Source organism: Mytilus californianus, unplaced genomic scaffold, assembly GCF_021869535.1.
Source record: "Mytilus californianus isolate M0D057914Y unplaced genomic scaffold, xbMytCali1.0.p SCAF_19, whole genome shotgun sequence".
Lineage (NCBI taxonomy): Eukaryota > Metazoa > Mollusca > Bivalvia > Mytilida > Mytilidae > Mytilus > Mytilus californianus.
In genome coordinates, this window is record NW_026262667.1 from 11,996,192 (window position 1) to 12,013,874 (window position 17,683).

A 17,683-nucleotide genomic window follows, 5' to 3' on the forward strand; every position below is an offset into this window, starting at 1 on the left:
GGTTTGGCCTGGTCAAGTTTAAACTTTTAAAAAAATAATTTTGCCCTGAGGTCAAATATCAGCTCATACACCAGGCATGCTGGTAATTAAAGCACAGCCTTAGGTAATACATCGTTATGCTTAATAACAAAATTCTATGTCACTAGACACAAATTTCAGATCCAAACATGCATACTTGAGGACAAACATTAAATCTATATGTTGGTAGTACTTGAAATATTATCTTTTTAAAATAGGCAAAATATGGCAGTTCTGGAAATTCTGGCAGGTAAATATTGAAGTAAATTGACTTAATATCTTACACAGCTATAATTAGAAGTAAAAAAATCTCTGTGCAAAGATATTGGACATGGTGCTATTTTTAAAAATTGACTAAGCTTATCCATTTGTCCTTTTTTGAAGAGCAGAAGACAATATAATACAGATGTAAAAACTATGGACGTATCAAAGGTTTGTAAAGAACTGAATTTCCAGAGATTTTTTTAAATTGTTTGAAAATAGGATTTTTTTATTTGTTGAAGCCGCACCATATAAGCTTTCTCATGGAATTAAAAATTACAGAGAATCAATTTATACTTCGTACATAAAAAATTTAACCCCACAAATGTAAATGTCTACACTTCAAAACGAGCAATCATGCATATTCAAATTCTTGATATGGACAGAGGAATTGAAGAAAATGAAACTATTTCGGCCAACCTGAAATTAATTGCACAAACTGACCCAATCATTATTTTTTTTTTATAAACCTTCCAAATTAAGGTCCACAATAGGAGAACAATAACATTAGAAACAGAATTGAAATAAAACAATGTATCACACTTCTTTGGTCTAAAGATATAATTGACCAGATACATAAAAATTAGTTTACAGTATGATGAGTTCTGGGTGTACAGAAACCAAAAGCAAAATTGATTTACTCTGAAGGTGTAATACCACCATTGTTTTTCCCCTAGGCCAAAATAAATTAATAGTGTGTTTCCTATTTCACCTCCAAAAAAAATAGGTAGGGTAGGTAGGTAAAACATTTTATTTTATGAAAACATTTTATTTTTTTTTTCTATTGAAGGGTCGACAGCAGAAAAAAGTTCCAAATCAAATAGTTTGATGTGCGGGCTTCTTTGATATTTAGAATAGTAATTATATCTACAGCTTTTTTAATTTTCTGTTTTTGTTCTGCTTCAGAAATATGAAAATAAACTTTAATGAAAATTTTATGCATTTCATTGGTCGTAAAAGGAAAAGTGTATGTTCTTCCCAATTAATTATCTTAAATAAAAAATGGCAGTGAAAAATCTGGCATGGTATGTTATTATGTTGGGCCTCGTTGAACCTAAAAATGTAAATGTCACACAGGGTTTACATGTGGAAGCAGATAAGTACCCCTTGAAAACACTGTGAACCGATGCTAAGCAGCAGTTAATTATGATTTTTTGAGGGTTAATACTCTGCCCTTGCACCCTCTTTATTTGATATACAGATGTGGTTGATGTTTGACAGAATGTGATGTTGATTGAAGATTGGGTGGTTCTGACAATATTAAAATTCCAGGTTTTGAGAATAGTGAGAATGTGAAATCTTTGTCTTATTAATGAGGGTAGTAATGCCCTTTACCGTCAGGCGTCAAACAGTCATTTTCGGCTACCGTTAGCGTCAAATTGGTTAAAATTTTACCTTAATTCGTCAAAATATCCTTATCGTGATTCGTCAGAGCAATGATTTGTATACTATACAAATCCTTGGTCAGAGGTCTCAAATAATTATCGTTACTGTTATTTTTGGAAAAAAATTTACGTGATTCCTCAAAATCAGTCGATTTTTTTACCGTCTAAAAGAAAGTGTACATTTTATCTATTTTTTATCGTTATTCTGTTTACGTATATTTGTTCTGCCTAACAGAAGTTCCACTGAAAACCGAAGTTTGTTATAAACAATGTCATAATATCTGTTCCTGTTGGAACAAATATTCTATACCATTCATTCCGTTAGGAACATATATACTGTACTATTTATTCCAGAACACTTTTTCCATTTGGAACTTCTATTATGAAGGAACTTCTATTTCGTGGCAATTCGTCATGAAGGTACCCCAATTACGACCCTCATTAATCTACTGGTCAAATAAATTGCAGATGTAATTATGACATGATTTTTTTCCCTTTTCTTGTATAAATTGTTATGGGACCAGCCAGAGAAATAAAAAAGAATAAAAGTAGACATGGTGCTGGGGCAGATTTATTTATAAATGAATATGAATCATACACCATGTCTGCCTACTGGGGAAAGCTTCTCAAGTTTCATCTTTCTTGTTCCACATTGTCTGTCCCCTGGCCATCATAAACTAAAAAGCATTGTCTGTCCCCTGGCCATCATAAACTAAAAAGCATTAACAGCCGTTTATGTTGCGTCCTGAGCACAATTCTGTACAACATTCGTAAGAGCATGCTTTACAACAAAATCTGGATTGATTTTAGCAGTAAATTTGAACTCATTTTACTGTCCAAACTGAAACGATTCTGACTTTTGGTCCAAAGAAGTACAGGTACAAGACGAGATTTTGTTAATATATGTATATATACTGAATACTCTATTCGTTATATATACAAATATTTAAAAAATCTCGCTTGTACCTGTTCAAAGAAGTTGACTGTTGAGCAAAGTGCGTCAACTTCGTATTTTTTTCGTCTATAGGTCCATCATGATGTTCTTCAAAAAGATTTATCATATCGTTATTATCCGGAATCGATGTCATTATATTTTGCGTCAATGTGAACACATTTCGCATATTTGACAGCTAATACGCTACACGTTTTCCAAAAAGCCATGCTTGTTTATTTAAAATCTTGGTCCTTGAAACGCTTTACTTATCCATATTGGTCGTTATTATCAAACGCTTTGAAGATCAATAGTATTCTAAACAAATAATCGGATCCGGACAGATTGAAAAATCCGGATTTTGAATTTTTATTTTTATTTTTGTCAATAAAATGTTTAGGGTCGGCGTCGGAAACGGAGGTAGGGTCGGGAAACCGGAAACACACCATTTATTTATTTTGGCCCTATTAGTCTTTGTTAAATTGGCAATTTTCAAAAAATTGTGCAGAATTTATCTTTGTTTCAAATTAAGAAACACTTGGCATGAGTAAAGTTTTATCCTGTCCAGTACTAGTGAAAATTTCACATAACATTTCATTGCATATAAGATAATAACCATCACTGGAAGTAAACCAATCAAATTTTCACCCCTTTTTTTCCTGTTAACAAGCTTTAGCAACCATGTCATCTCAAGTTTCCAAAATATTTTATAGAAACACCAAATAAAAAAAGAATTGTGCTTTGCAATATCCAAGATATATGTTTATGACTCAGAAATTTTTTCTGCCATGAAATGCACGGTTAATTTCCTACAACTGTCAAATTCAAGGCAATGTTTTTTTTTACCCCTTTTTTGTATGAAACTGGATGTGATGTACTATGATTTGGTGGTATAACACCTGAACAGACAAGTACCAGTTTACTCAGTTGTCCATAATTATTTCTCATGTTATTTTACCTGACATAATATGATATTTTGTGAACACACAACCAGCAGGTTACATTCAAACTTCCTGTTTATTTTCTCTTTCACTTTGTAATGCATGTCTGCTGAGTCATCAGAATAGAGTTCATATATAACTATCTTGTCTGGTAACTGAACCTAAAACATTCAAATTAAATAAAATCTATCATTATGATTAAGTACCAAAACATTTTCTTTCTCAGCTTTACATTTAATTTTTTTAATTATCTTTATCTTAAATTCATAGGTGTAGTTTACAATAACATTTAACTTCATATGTGTAATTAACAATAACATTTAACTGCAAATGTGTAATTAACAATAACATTTAACTTCATATGTGTAATTTACAATTACATTTAAATTTATGTGTAATTCACAATGACATTTAACTTCATCATCTTTATATGTGTAATTTACAATGACATTTAACCTCATTTGTGTAACTTACAATGACATTTAACTTCATATGTGTAATTAACAATGACATTTAACTTCATTATCTTTATATGTGTGATTTACAATGACATTTAACTTTATATGTGTAATTTACAAGACATTTAACTTCATTTACTTTATATGTGTGATTTACAATGACATTTAACTTTATATGTGTGATTTACAATGACATTTAACTTTATATGTGTGATTTACAATGACATTTAACTTCATATATTTAATTCAAAATAACAGATTTACAATGGTAAAACAGTGACATGCCTAAACTGATACTTACTGCTAGTCTGTGTCTGTATATAGCTATTTTCTTCACTAGATCACGACATTTAATTCTTACTGTGAGAAAAAAAAAGAAAAAAAGGATTAAACAAGATTGATAAAATACCTTAAATATTAATATGAGAGAACAAAAGTTAAATAATCTTTTGAATACAATTATATCTGATATACACTTTCACACTTATTCTGAATTGCTATATTAAATCAAATATAGTGACAATCTTTTATTTGAATAAAATTCAAATTGACAAAATTGTGCAATAAAATAATCAAAAACATTTCTTTAGTAAAATTAGTTTTTATTAATTCTCCAATAATCGTTTTCCTCTGTGTGTGGTATCACATGACAAGAAAGTTTCTCTAACAGTATAAGTCATATATAATTACAAAGTACATCATACTAACTTCCTGATTAAATAAAACAAGAGTGCACACGCTGAAATGTCTCTCCTGCTTTACTGACCATTGATTTTATGTTGATAGTCCTAAATATAAAGCTTTACTACAAGTATCACATAAACTTAACATGGTCCAAGAAAATGAGGTCGAGGTCAGATAAACCAAACTGGAAATACATGTACACCTTACAATCATTCCATACACCAAATATAGTTGAGCTATTGCTTATAGTTTCTTAGAAACGAACTTAACCAGGAAACTTAACATTGACCAATGAACCATGAAAATGAGGTCAAGGTCAGATGAACCATGCCAGACAGACCTATACACCTTACAATCATTCCATACACCAAATACAGTTGACCTATTGCTTATAGTTTAAGAAAAACAGACCAAAACACACAAACGTAACATTGACCAATTAACCATAAAAATGAGGTCAAGGTCAGATGATACCTGCCAGACAGACATATACATCTAACAATCATTCCATACGCCAAATACAGTTGACCTATTGCTTATAGTATCTGAGATATGGACTTGACCTCGAAAACGTAACCGTGTTCACTGATCCATGGAATGAGGTAGAGGTCAGATGAAAACTGTCCGACAGGCATGAGGACCTTGCAAGGTACTCACATACTAAATATAGTTATCCTATTACTCATAATTAAAGAGAAATTAACATTACAAAAAATCTGAACTTTTTTTTCAAGTAGTCACTGAACCATAAAAATGAGGTCAAGGACAGTGGACTGAAATGTCATAATATAAGGCATCTATATACAAAGTATGAAGCATCCAGGTCTTCCACCTTCTAAAATATAAAGCATTAGTGTAGTTAGTGAACGCCGCTGCTGGATCACTATCCCTATGTCGAGCTTTCTGTGACAGAAGTCACAGACTCGACAAAAATTGTCTTATGCAGTTAGTGCAGCTCAAAATATGGTTTATTGATCCTATATCTTTCAGTTCTAATGTGTAAAATTAAAATTAATAACCTGTTGACACAGAGATATGTTTCATATGAGTACTCTCTAATAGTAAAATACAAATGTTGAATATCAAATGGCATAACCTAAACTTGTAAACTATCAACTATGCCAATGATTAAAACCTTTCACCAGTAGAAAATCACTGTGAACACAACAAACTTTGATCTTATCTAATAGGAAACAGGTAAATAGTCATGAAAATAAATTATCAAATAATTTTCTAAAAAGGGCTTAGCAAGAAAAACGTATCTGCTAAAATAATATGGTTTTTAGTATCTCATAGTTTCTAATATATATACCGTAGAAAGGCTTGTATAGTTCGCAGTGGTACATAGTCCGCACCCCCTTCTCCCCACGAAATTTTAGGTAAAAAAACTTTTTGTAACTGTTAGAAAAGGTCTAATGAAACTCCGGTAATTTCAAATCCTGTGCGGTCGTTTGCGGTATTTTCTTGGAAAAACCTGTTTTCCATCATCAAACAGAAGCTGAAACTGCTTGTTAATGATTCTAGAACGCTTCATGATTGTTAAAATAAGTTTAATTCACTTAAAAAACAATTCAGAAACTTGTGTATGTTTAAACAGGAAGTTTAAAAAGCACGTGTAAAAGAAGAAATTAACCAGTGAGAGTCCAATCCGTACATAACAGATATCACTATAATACGACTTTGAAAGTAAAACAGTTCCATCCTTTTGTAAAGGTATAGAACCACTAATTCAGGCCCGGTCGGAAAGAACATACAAGAAAGTAGTACATATTTTAAACAAAATAGTTCCTACGCATAGCTGTATCTTTGTCAATAGTGGGAATATTTGGGTAGTTTTAGTATCAAATGAAAGCTTGGGGACTTGGGATCACTGTAGAACCCTTGTTGAAAGTTTTATTTGAATAATAAAGAAGTATATGCAATTTTAATAGGAGGGCTCATTTGGCCTGTTGTTCAGATCAGAAGTTCCTGTTTTTGTACTATCAAACTTCCGGGAACCAGTACGCTCTAATATGCAATTAAAGGTATGTTGATTTTTTCAGCACAAGTCAGCATAAAGTACAGCTTTGACATGAAATGACTGCCACTTTATTTGAACTTCAGACAAAGTAGCCATTTATGCTTGAAATTGCAGAATTTAACATAGAAAGCAATGGGGCTGTGAATTAGTGGTTTTATACCTATTACTGACAGGCATGTGAAATTCTATTTTTAGAAATCATACCCTTTACAGTGAAAACTGGTCACATTTGTTGTCAGAAATCATGTTACATTATTTTTTTTATGTAACAATTATGTTAGTGTCAAATTACAGCCCTCAAATTGCTACAATAAGGTAGTTTAGCCTTTTTTGGTCATTTAGCATGCACACAGTTAAGATTTTACCTGAAATTTAAATTTTTGGATTATCTAACACTGAAACCAATGAAACTTGTATATTATGACTAGTTTATAGTATAAATATTGTTTTTGGTCAAATTATCTAGTGAGTGTTCAAGTTTTATTGTGTTTCTTGGTGAATTATTTATTTCAAGGAAAATTGGTGTATACTTATATGGGAATTCCAAAATCTCTCTTGAAATGCATTTAATAACCATTTTAGCAAGTTGTCTAGCTTGGAGATACATAAATTGCTCTTGTTGATCCATGTTTATACATAAAAGTATGATTTTTTTTACCAAATCACTCTCCTTTTCCAACATGTAGAAAAAAGGGGGGACAAAATTATCAATTATATTTCATGTTTGGACCACTGTATTTATATTCAAGGAAGAATTTCTGATAAAAATAAGACATATAGGTAAGAACACTGTTATTTGAGTAGATATTAACAAATCAGAACTGGTAAAAATTGAAAAAGTGTCATATCTGTCACTATTGGTATCCATATGTAGTTTTCTTTATTTAACGCATATGTTACTACCAGTCCAATTTGAGCTTGAATTCAGTGATATAGTGTTTTGACAAAAGCTTTATGTGTTTTTCTATGCTAGAAATAGATCATAGAAGGAAATTAAGTCAAGCAGAAGTCAATATAACAAGTTTGGTGCTGTTATAGGTATAGAACCACTAATTCAGGCCCGGTCGGAAAGAACATACAAGAAAGTAGTACATATTTTAAACAAAATAGTTCCTACGCATAGCTGTATCTTTGTCAATAGTGGGAATATTTGGGTAGTTTTAGTATCAAATGAAAGCTTGGGGACTTGGGATCACTGTAGAACCCTTGTTGAAAGTTTTATTTGAATAATAAAGAAGTATATGCAATTTTAATAGGAGGGCTCATTTGGCCTGTTGTTCAGATCAGAAGTTCCTGTTTTTGTACTATCAAACTTCCGGGAACCAGTACGCTCTAATATGCAATTAAAGGTATGTTGATTTTTTCAGCACAAGTCAGCATAAAGTACAGCTTTGACATGAAATGACTGCCACTTTATTTGAACTTCAGACAAAGTAGCCATTTATGCTTGAAATTGCAGAATTTAACATAGAAAGCAATGGGGCTGTGAATTAGTGGTTTTATACCTAAAACAGTCTTTAATATATCTATCACATTAATGTTTGAAGGGTCTTAAGCTAATACAAACAATATTAGTCAGTATGAAACACCTAAACGGAACGAACAATAACCGATTTCGTTTTGTAGTTTACAAATTCTAAGCTGGTTTACGGTTGTCTTTTTCACTATGTTTGTATCGTTTCAATCGAGCAGATACCAGTTTATTTCAACCAATGCATTGAAAAGAAACGAGAAATTTGTAATGAAAGGTTTAGTTTTTATATTTATCAGTATTAATTGGATATTGAATAGAAATAACTTATTAATATGGATGAGTTAAAATTATTAGTTTGAAAAATGATAAGAGCGCCCTCTACAATAGAAATAACAAAGATGGCGGAACGTAAACAAACCACCTCGACCGCGAATTGAAATTTTTCTCTTATTTCTTGCTTATTGTACTCTATAGTCCGCACCCCGTCTTGAAGGTCCAATTTTGGAGAATAAAACCGCGGACTATACAAGCCTTTCTACGGTATGGTTTTAGAAACAAACAAAAAAATGAACACCAAGGGTATCCAAACAGTCTATCTGAATTTAAGTGAGGCAACCCATGACAAGTTGAAATGTGAGCTATTGCTCACTAATGATACTCTCGCAATCAGTTTGTGATTAACAAGAAGTTAATGAGCAATGGATGTAGAAACACCTCACACATAATGGCATGCTCATGAAACTTGAATACACATTTCAGAAAGTCTTGATTAGTAGTTCATGAGTGACAAAATGTCATGGGAAAGACACATGGATGGAAAGAGTGATGGAAACACAAATGGATGGAATAACTAAGACATTAACCACTATAGTAAGCATTTTCTATGACAATATAACAACTGTGTTTATCAACAATAATAAATGAATAATGCTTCATCAAAGAAAAATATAAAATAACACGAAAAAGCCTTGTTTAACAAAAATATTAACACAAATCATAAAAATATAACATAAACTGTTAACACAGAGATATGTCTCACCTTTTTTTGTAATTTTGATAATGCAAATGTTGAAATTAAAATAGCAATACTTTAGCAAGTAAGTTATGCAAATATCCAAAGTCAATGAACCATGACTGAAGGTACCTGGCTAAACAATCTCCATTGAAATGAAATGTGCCAATGCTATACAACTGCATACCAAATACCATTGACGTATCATAAGTTGTTCCCTTTAAACAAACCTAAACACAAACATTAACTTGTAAACTATGTAAAAGTTTCAGCCAATGAACCATGATGAGTGGGTGGGGCTATATAATATCCATAGAAGTGAGAATTGCAAATGCCAATACATTTGCATACCAAATATCATTGCCTTAACATTAGCAGTTCATCTTAAACTGATCTAATCACAAACTAATACATGTCAACTAAGCAAAAGTTTCAAAGTTAATAGACCATGACTGAGGGGGCAGGGCCAAATATTCTCCATGGAAATGAGATGTGCTAATGCTTATAAAACTTCATACCAATTAACATTGGCTTATCACTAATGGTTCCCCATAAACTGACCAAATCACAAACTAATATATGTCAACTAAGCAAAAGTTTCAAAGTCAATAGACCATGACTGAGGGGGCAAGGCCAAATAATCTCCATGGAAATGAGATGTGCCAATGCTAATACAACTGCATACCAAATATCATTGACCTACCACTAGTGGTTCACCATAAACTAGACCTAATCACAAACTAATACATTGTTGACGCAGCCGCCGCCGGAAACAGCATACCTATGTCTCACCTTTTTGACTCTGTCAAGGCCAGGCGAGACAAAAAACAATGGAAAGTAGTAAATATTGAACAATTGGATGAACAATAAACCTCTAGCAGTTTTGAAAACAGGACTTAATGTCCCTAGAGCGCGTTTGATCTCTTTGGCTGCCCTGTCTTCATCTTCTTCAACATCAGAATCGTCAAAATAAATACTGTCCAAAATCTGGGTCATTGATCTCATCAAGTTTATCTGAGTAACTCCTTTCACTGGTGAAATATTATAAACCGGTGTGACAATTTAATTTTAACATTTTGAGTTATTAACTTTCTTGTGGCTATTCTTTTTCAATATTGGAGGGACAGAAGATTATATACAGCAGAACTTTACATATTTTTTCTTAGATGGATAAAAGGGGATGGAAACCATAGAATTTATCTCCTCTCCAGATAAATATAATTCAACAACCCTTACTTTAATTTCAACTGCATACAATTTGTGATATTTAGCAGCATGTTATAGATAGGAAGTCATGATAAGGATAAAAAGGCAATCTTATTTAATCCAAATCAAAGTGCACATCAGGTTTTTGTTTGGATTTTAAAAGGAACAATTAAATCTTCATCCTGTTTACTTTTCTTGTTTTACAGCCTTTTACATGGCAATTAAATGGACAGTGAAGATTTTGTTCAATTAAATTTTTGCAGTAAAATGCATAGCAAAAATTTAGACAAACATGAAATTTCCTGATATAGGGTTCTCGATCTTGTTATAACTGAAACTTGCAATAATTCTTAAACAACTTCCATAAAAAAAAAGTTGGATCAGGATATTTTTTACTACAATATCAATGTGAATTATATCACAAGACTGGAGAAACACATTATTATGGTGGAAAGAAGGTTCTACAATGTACTGTCTAATTTGATGATATTATGTCTAACCTTTCTGTTCTGTGATTAGATGTTGTATGATCACATCAGTCATATTATCTCTGTAAGCATATCTGTCTTTGTATAAACCATGTACTGTACTGAATATTAACTGGTAGTATGCTATAGTACCGTCCTGACAACCCACCGCCTACAACAAAACAGAGGGTACATATATTATCACTTATATAAACCATGTACTGTACTGAATATTAACTGGTAGTATGCTATAGTACTGTCCTGACAACCCACAGCCTACAACTAAACTGGGGGTACAAATATTATCACTTATATAAACCATGTACTGTACTGAATATTAACTGGTAGTATGCTATAGTACCGTCCTGACAACCCACAGCCTACAACTAAACTGGGGGTACAAATATTATCACTTATATAAACCATGTACTGTACTGAATATTAATTGGTAGTATGCTATAGTACCGTCCTGACAACCCACCGCCTACATATAAACTAGGGGTACAAATATTAACACCTGTATAGTATAACATATTTTAAGATTTAAAAAAAAAAATGTGTTTGGGCGCATTGTTTAAGAAAAATTTCCATGGTATTACACGTTATTCAATCTGCAATAAACAAAACAACATCTAATTTTGTCATTTGAAAAATTGCATTATGGGTGATAATAATTACCACATAATTGGAATCGGGTTTTACTGCTGCACACCACACCCATGATTCCTGCTCTCCAATAACACCCAGCTTAACTCCCTCTCTGGTATGAAGACAGCACTGCTTGTTGGAACCTCCAACTACTACATATTCTCCTTTAGAAAACCAACCTAGTGTACACGGGTCATAACCAAGTGATCTATCTTTTCCTATCTGAAACACAAAAACAGTAATATGAGTAAAAGCTTTAACAAATTAGACATATTGGTACAAGATGTCTTCAATGATGATTTTAATGTAATTGCTCAGTAAAACTTTGCATAAATCTTGCTTTTTTCTGTCAAGAACATTTTTAAATGTTAAAATATAGACTGAAAAAGCCATATAACTCATTTGAAAATAAAATTATCAAATTCCTAAAGCGAAGAATTGAAAAATACATGGGTAAATAATTGCTTGACCATCTCCTCCTTTGTAATCTAAATGGTACAAAGGTGGCTTATTTAGTTAATGAGTTTGATTCAATACAGGAAAAGCAGATTTTATAGAAAATCCATACATTTATTTTATAATACAACATATTATTGTCACAAACATAGAAAGATCTTACCTGTTTACCAGAGAGTTGATAGAAGGATCTTACCTGTTTACCAGAGAGTTGATAGAAAGATCTTACCTGTTTACCAGAGAGTTGATAGAAAGATCTTACCTGTTTACCAGACAGTTGATAGAAGGATCTTACCTGTTTACCAGAGAGTTGATAGAAAGACAATCTTTGTCCCCAGTCAGCAACAGACAATATATCATATGGTTCATCCCTAAAAAATCAATCTGTACTGTCAAAATCTAAATATATCTCAAACTTCAATTAAAAAATCATCAAATCTGTATGAAATATTAGAACAAAGCAGGTACACTGTGACGTAAGATGTAACAGTTTTATTTCTATTGTGTCAATTCACCAAAATAAAACTGTCATCACTTATTGCTTTATATACCAAAAACTTCAATTCGGCAAAAATAAAAACTGAATGAAAAATTGGGCATATCCAGTGGTCATAAATCAATTCTTTCACCAGTAAATTAGGTTTTACATACTTTACCACTGAGTAATATAAATCTCAATCATTTTATAAGATTGAAACTTTTCATAATGTTTTTCCTTTCGGTAAACAGAATATGTATATCTATTCCATCTATAGATAATCTTGTTTTCTGCATATCTGTGTGTCACAATATGAAGCTTTTTGTTGAGTGAGAGCAGTAGTTGAAAAAGGATTTATATTGGGTAGAGCAGCTGATATTTTAAAATATATGAAAACAAGAATGTGTCCATAGTACACGGATGCCTCACTCGCACTATCATTTTCTATGTTCAGTGGACTGTGAAATTGGGGTCAAAACTCTAATTTGGCATTAAAATTAGAAAGATCATATCATAGGGAACATGTGCACTAAGTTTCAAGTTGATTGGACTTCAACTTCATCAAAAACTACCTTGACCAAAAACTTTAACCTGAAGCGGGACAGACGGACGGACGGACAGATGAACTAACGGACGCACAGACCAGAAAACATAATGCCCCTACTACTATCATATGTGGGACATAAAAATCTGATAATCAGTTTACAGGATTGTGTGTGTTTTTCATGATATAAACAATAGTTCTTCTATTGTTAAACCAGCAAACTGTAAGAGAACCTAATAAGTTTTGGTCAAACTTATCAACGTCAGGTCAAACATTACAAGGTTGGTGATAAGCAAGGATCAAAGTTATTAAGGCTAGGTCAAGCATATTTGATGTCACAAAGCTGTGATAAGCAATTTTATGAAGAGATGTCAAAGAAGAGGGATACAGACACAAGGAAGGCTGATAAATAAAAAAATCAGTTCAATTCAGACAATGTAAAATAGTTCAAAACCAGGATAGAAACATAACATTGAGTGGATAAAACAAGTAAAGCAGCATATGATAGTAGGGGAAATATTTTTTCTCACTTTATACTACCTGGAACATCAAATTAACTTACACCACTTTTAGTGCTGAAAACTGACCATACCTACTTTATTTTCTGCTCTGGACATTAACTTGACAAAGTGGAATTGGAAAATAAATTGACACTTTTACTAAATGCAAGCCTGTTTAGATTAAGGGTTTCTCAAAATTTACATTCCTTTAACAGCTGTACATATTATGCATAGGTTCCAAAACAAAACAGAAAATACAATGTGAAATCTAATAATTCAAAAGTTTCGATAATCAGTTATTTCCATGTGCAAATTGAAAAATACTTAATTCATGTTTCATGTCATTCTTTCAACTGAAAAGGAATCAGATTGCTTGGCTTCTCCAAGACAAAACTAAGAGCAAACAGATAAACTTATTAATTACTGATCACGAATCAATCATATACTGATTCACATTTGGTATAAGGACTGATAATATAATAGTAATTAAGAGTACTGTCATCCATGGTGCATCAAAGTTTCATGGTTTCTGTGGTAAGAAAATCTTGATCCACTGAAATACAATTCTGCCATTTATTTATATCTAATTTGTACCCATTATCCATTGAAGTTTTTACAATGCATAAAATTGTGTGCTCATAAAAAAGTTCATTTATAGTATGTAATGATCTGTAATAATGTATGTTTTTTAAATTTAGCCTTTCAAAAGATACAAAATGGCAGTTTATTTAAGGACAAATTACAACACTTTTATTCAGTTTTAAGAAAATAAAAGTATAACAGGTAAACTGCCAGAATGAAAGCCTTCTCTGCATAGTGAAACAATTATTGTGTGTGTGACACATCTAGCAAAACACATATGTATATCTAGCTTATAATCCTGTCCCATTCAAACCACTTACTTTGAGAAATGTGAGTGGGGAGTAACAGCACCTTTTCTGTAATATAAGTCTAATTACAATACCACTGGTAATCATATGAAATCTTCAATCATAATATTTTCTTTAAATTTTTCTTTATTGGGTTTGAAGAACTTATCCTATGCACCAAATTTGGCAAAGAAATATTAGTCTGAAAATTGACAAGCCCTTTGAAGGGCTTGTTACTCTGTTTAAGGTCCCTTTTTGCTACCGCAGTTTTTTTCAGTTTGAGGTCCGTTTTTGCTAGTTTTTTATACTAGAGCATAATATTGTTGTTATATTAATCTACTATTATCATGTATATATTAAGTAGTCATTACAAGTTACTGTTGAGTACAGTAAATCCAACCCTTCATTAAATAAAAAAAATATATTAATCATTAAAAAATATTAAAAATTAGCTCCAAAGAAGCTATAAAATTATCACAAACATTACTCAAATTTTATTTCAGGACCATTTTTAGTAATTTTTTCAAATGGAAGATTTCCTGTAAAAATATCCAAAGAAGCTGTTTTATAAATGCAATATCAATGCAAATTTACCATGCAGATTCAAAATTTTATTTTCATTTCCAATAAAAGCATGGTTATCCCACTTGTTTTGTGCAATTTTGGATTGTTCTTCAATTAAAATATTATGATTTTAATTGAATAGAGCCATCATTGAAGCACACGGTATAATTATTTTTTTTTAAACTTTTTGACAACAGCACTCTGAATTGTAAATCAAAAGTTAAAGACATGTGATTCATCAACAATTTTGTATGACAGCATGATAATGGATAAAGTTTAAAATAAACTTGAATCTGTATGTTTTTGAAGTAATTTTTATATTTGTCACCTGCTAGGATTCCATTCCAAAGACCATACAGGGCTTCCTGCTGCATATGGCCTTTCAATCTTCACCTTTTCTTCACCACCCTACACAATATAATATTATCAACATGAGAAAAGACAATAAATGTTGGGCTTAATAGTTCAATTTGTAATATTTTATAAATTATGTGTACAATATAAGTATACACATATATTAGGACAAAATGTATTAAATTTCAGATAGTTATAGAAGTGATCCCAGTAACTTCAACAGTCTTCTTAAAAAAAGATATATCATACTACAGGAAATTCTTCAGAAATTAAATATTTTGTGATTTTTTTCTAAAAAAAAACATTTATCTTGATAATTTTTCTGCACATTTCAACTTTAACAAACTTATTGAAAAATAAGTTTTTCTTTAAAAAAAAAACATTAAGCACAATTGAATATTTGATTAAGTGCAATAAATATTTAATAAGTATAGCAATATACAATACCTTATTTCTTATACTAATCAGACCATTGTACAACCCAAGTGCTAGGTACTGTCCATCATTAGTCCAGCTAGAGCAAGTTATACGACTGTTTACTTTGTGTTTGGACACATTCTTTTGTTCAGGGGACCACAAACCTGCAATACAATGCTTGTATATACATCTTCATATTATTTTTTTCCAGTATCTTCCTGTTATTTGTTTTAGAAAGGAAGATTCTAAAACTCCATATTAAATTCAGAATTTGTCTTTTTAAATGTCATGTTTTGTGAAAATTTGATAGCACCGTTTGATTTCTAATATGGTAAGTAAAAACAGACAGCAATTCTTTTGAGACTAGTTGCTGTATATTCTGACAGGTGGATGTTTAATCTCAAGCTGGTAACCTTTTAACCCTATGCAGGGCATGAATATGTTGGTGTAATATGAAAACAAACGTTACTTTGTACTAGAATAACACTGTGAGTTGTATTCTGATCATGGTAGCTAACTTTGTGCTAGGTACAAGGTAAAAGCCTGCCGGAAGACATGTCTGATCACCCAAAGATAATATTCTTACTCAAAGCTAATCAGTCTTTGATCTTATTCCTAAATGCCATGTGTTTAGTGTAGATGTAACAAAAACTAATTTAAAATTGCTGGTTTGACCCTGTTTGGGATTGAACCCATGATATGCCACACTCAAGGTGAGAACAACAAGCACTAGATGATCAACAAATTTTTGACGGATTAATCCAATGGTTTTGCTTGTTATATCTATTACTCAATAACATACATTAAGTTCAAGATTCAATTTGGCCATTTTTCCATGAAATTAGTTTCCATGAATGCTTTCAAAATTCCATTTTGTCAAAAATTATTACATATGTCATAACATTTAAAATTTTATGCTTGTTTTATTAAATACTGTATAACAACTAATTTCTGCAAGCAATTTAATTTCTAGAATTTCGTGAGTAGAAAAAATAATGCAAATATAAATCGCCGCAAATATATAAAATTTGTATCTTCCCTTACTTAAATACATCAGGTTAATTTGAAAAATCACGAAAATTAAATCACCAGGAAGTGGGATATAAAGGGCTTAACGAGAAATAAAAGTATCCGCGAAAATAAGTTGGTTTACTGTATATATATACAATATCATTGTAATAACCAAGTTATTTAAAAAACCCTGATTTTGGCAATTAAATATCTTAATCTTCTTCTAGTATGTACTAACTTACCAAAGTCACTAACAGCACAACTAGCTAACTGATGTGTTACAGGATTGTATGCTAAACACTGTATAGCATCATTATGACTGAAAATAAATCAATTTAAAGGTTATATTTTCTTTTTACATTAAATATTCTAGTAAACCAATTTAATTTTGACAAATACTTAAATGATACCAAGTATAAAACAATTACTGTATTCATTGCTATTCGTTGGGTTCTTAACATTCATGGATTTTCTTGATATGGTTGAACAACAAATTTAAGGATTCAATATTGTACAAATTTCCTATAGGCTTGTATACAGAATCAAATATCCTCAAACATTCAATTTTCCTCAAACAACAAAAAAATATCAATACATAACTTTACTATTGTAATTAGTTGAAGCCAGTGTTCTCCCCAGAAATTTTGGATAGCATCACATTTGGCGTAAAAAAATAAACTATTTTTTTCAATGTCATTTGACGTGTGGCGGCGATGCTCTATTTCCTTTACGTTATATATGTTTATATTGTTCAATTCATAGCTGGGAATACAATTATACTTTAACCATGATAACAGTTGTTTCAGTTTATGTTTTCTATATTCATTTATAGTTACAGAATTATTTTTTCCTCTTGGGCCAAATAAAAATATATGTGTGGTTCCAGTTACCCTACCTACTTAACTAAATGAATGAATGGTTTATTATAGTACAACCTGTATATATACAATACTAAATATCTAGCAAAAAATAAAGAACTGGTTTT

General features: G+C 31.3%; 1 protein-coding gene across 4 annotated transcripts in view; it reads right to left on the reverse strand.

The window, feature by feature from the left end:
- The window catches only part of LOC127726913 (intraflagellar transport protein 122 homolog), a 66,253-nt gene that overhangs the window by 41,848 nt on the left and 6,722 nt on the right, over positions 1 to 17,683 (reverse strand). For 2 of the 4 annotated variants that reach the window (XM_052234285.1, XM_052234284.1), the window contains exons 3-11: positions 16,941 to 17,017; positions 15,718 to 15,851; positions 15,245 to 15,324; positions 14,386 to 14,421; positions 12,257 to 12,332; positions 11,536 to 11,727; positions 10,891 to 11,029; positions 4,296 to 4,354; positions 3,554 to 3,697 (exon numbers count right to left, since the gene is read on the reverse strand). In XM_052234285.1, the coding sequence (XP_052090245.1) occupies positions 3,554 to 3,697; positions 4,296 to 4,354; positions 10,891 to 11,029; positions 11,536 to 11,727; positions 12,257 to 12,332; positions 14,386 to 14,421; positions 15,245 to 15,324; positions 15,718 to 15,851; positions 16,941 to 17,017 (937 nt within the window). The remainder of the gene's footprint in view (positions 1 to 3,553; positions 3,698 to 4,295; positions 4,355 to 10,890; positions 11,030 to 11,535; positions 11,728 to 12,256; positions 12,333 to 14,385; positions 14,422 to 15,244; positions 15,325 to 15,717; positions 15,852 to 16,940; positions 17,018 to 17,683) is intronic. The other 2 variants (XM_052234287.1, XM_052234286.1) reach the window with 1 other exon arrangement.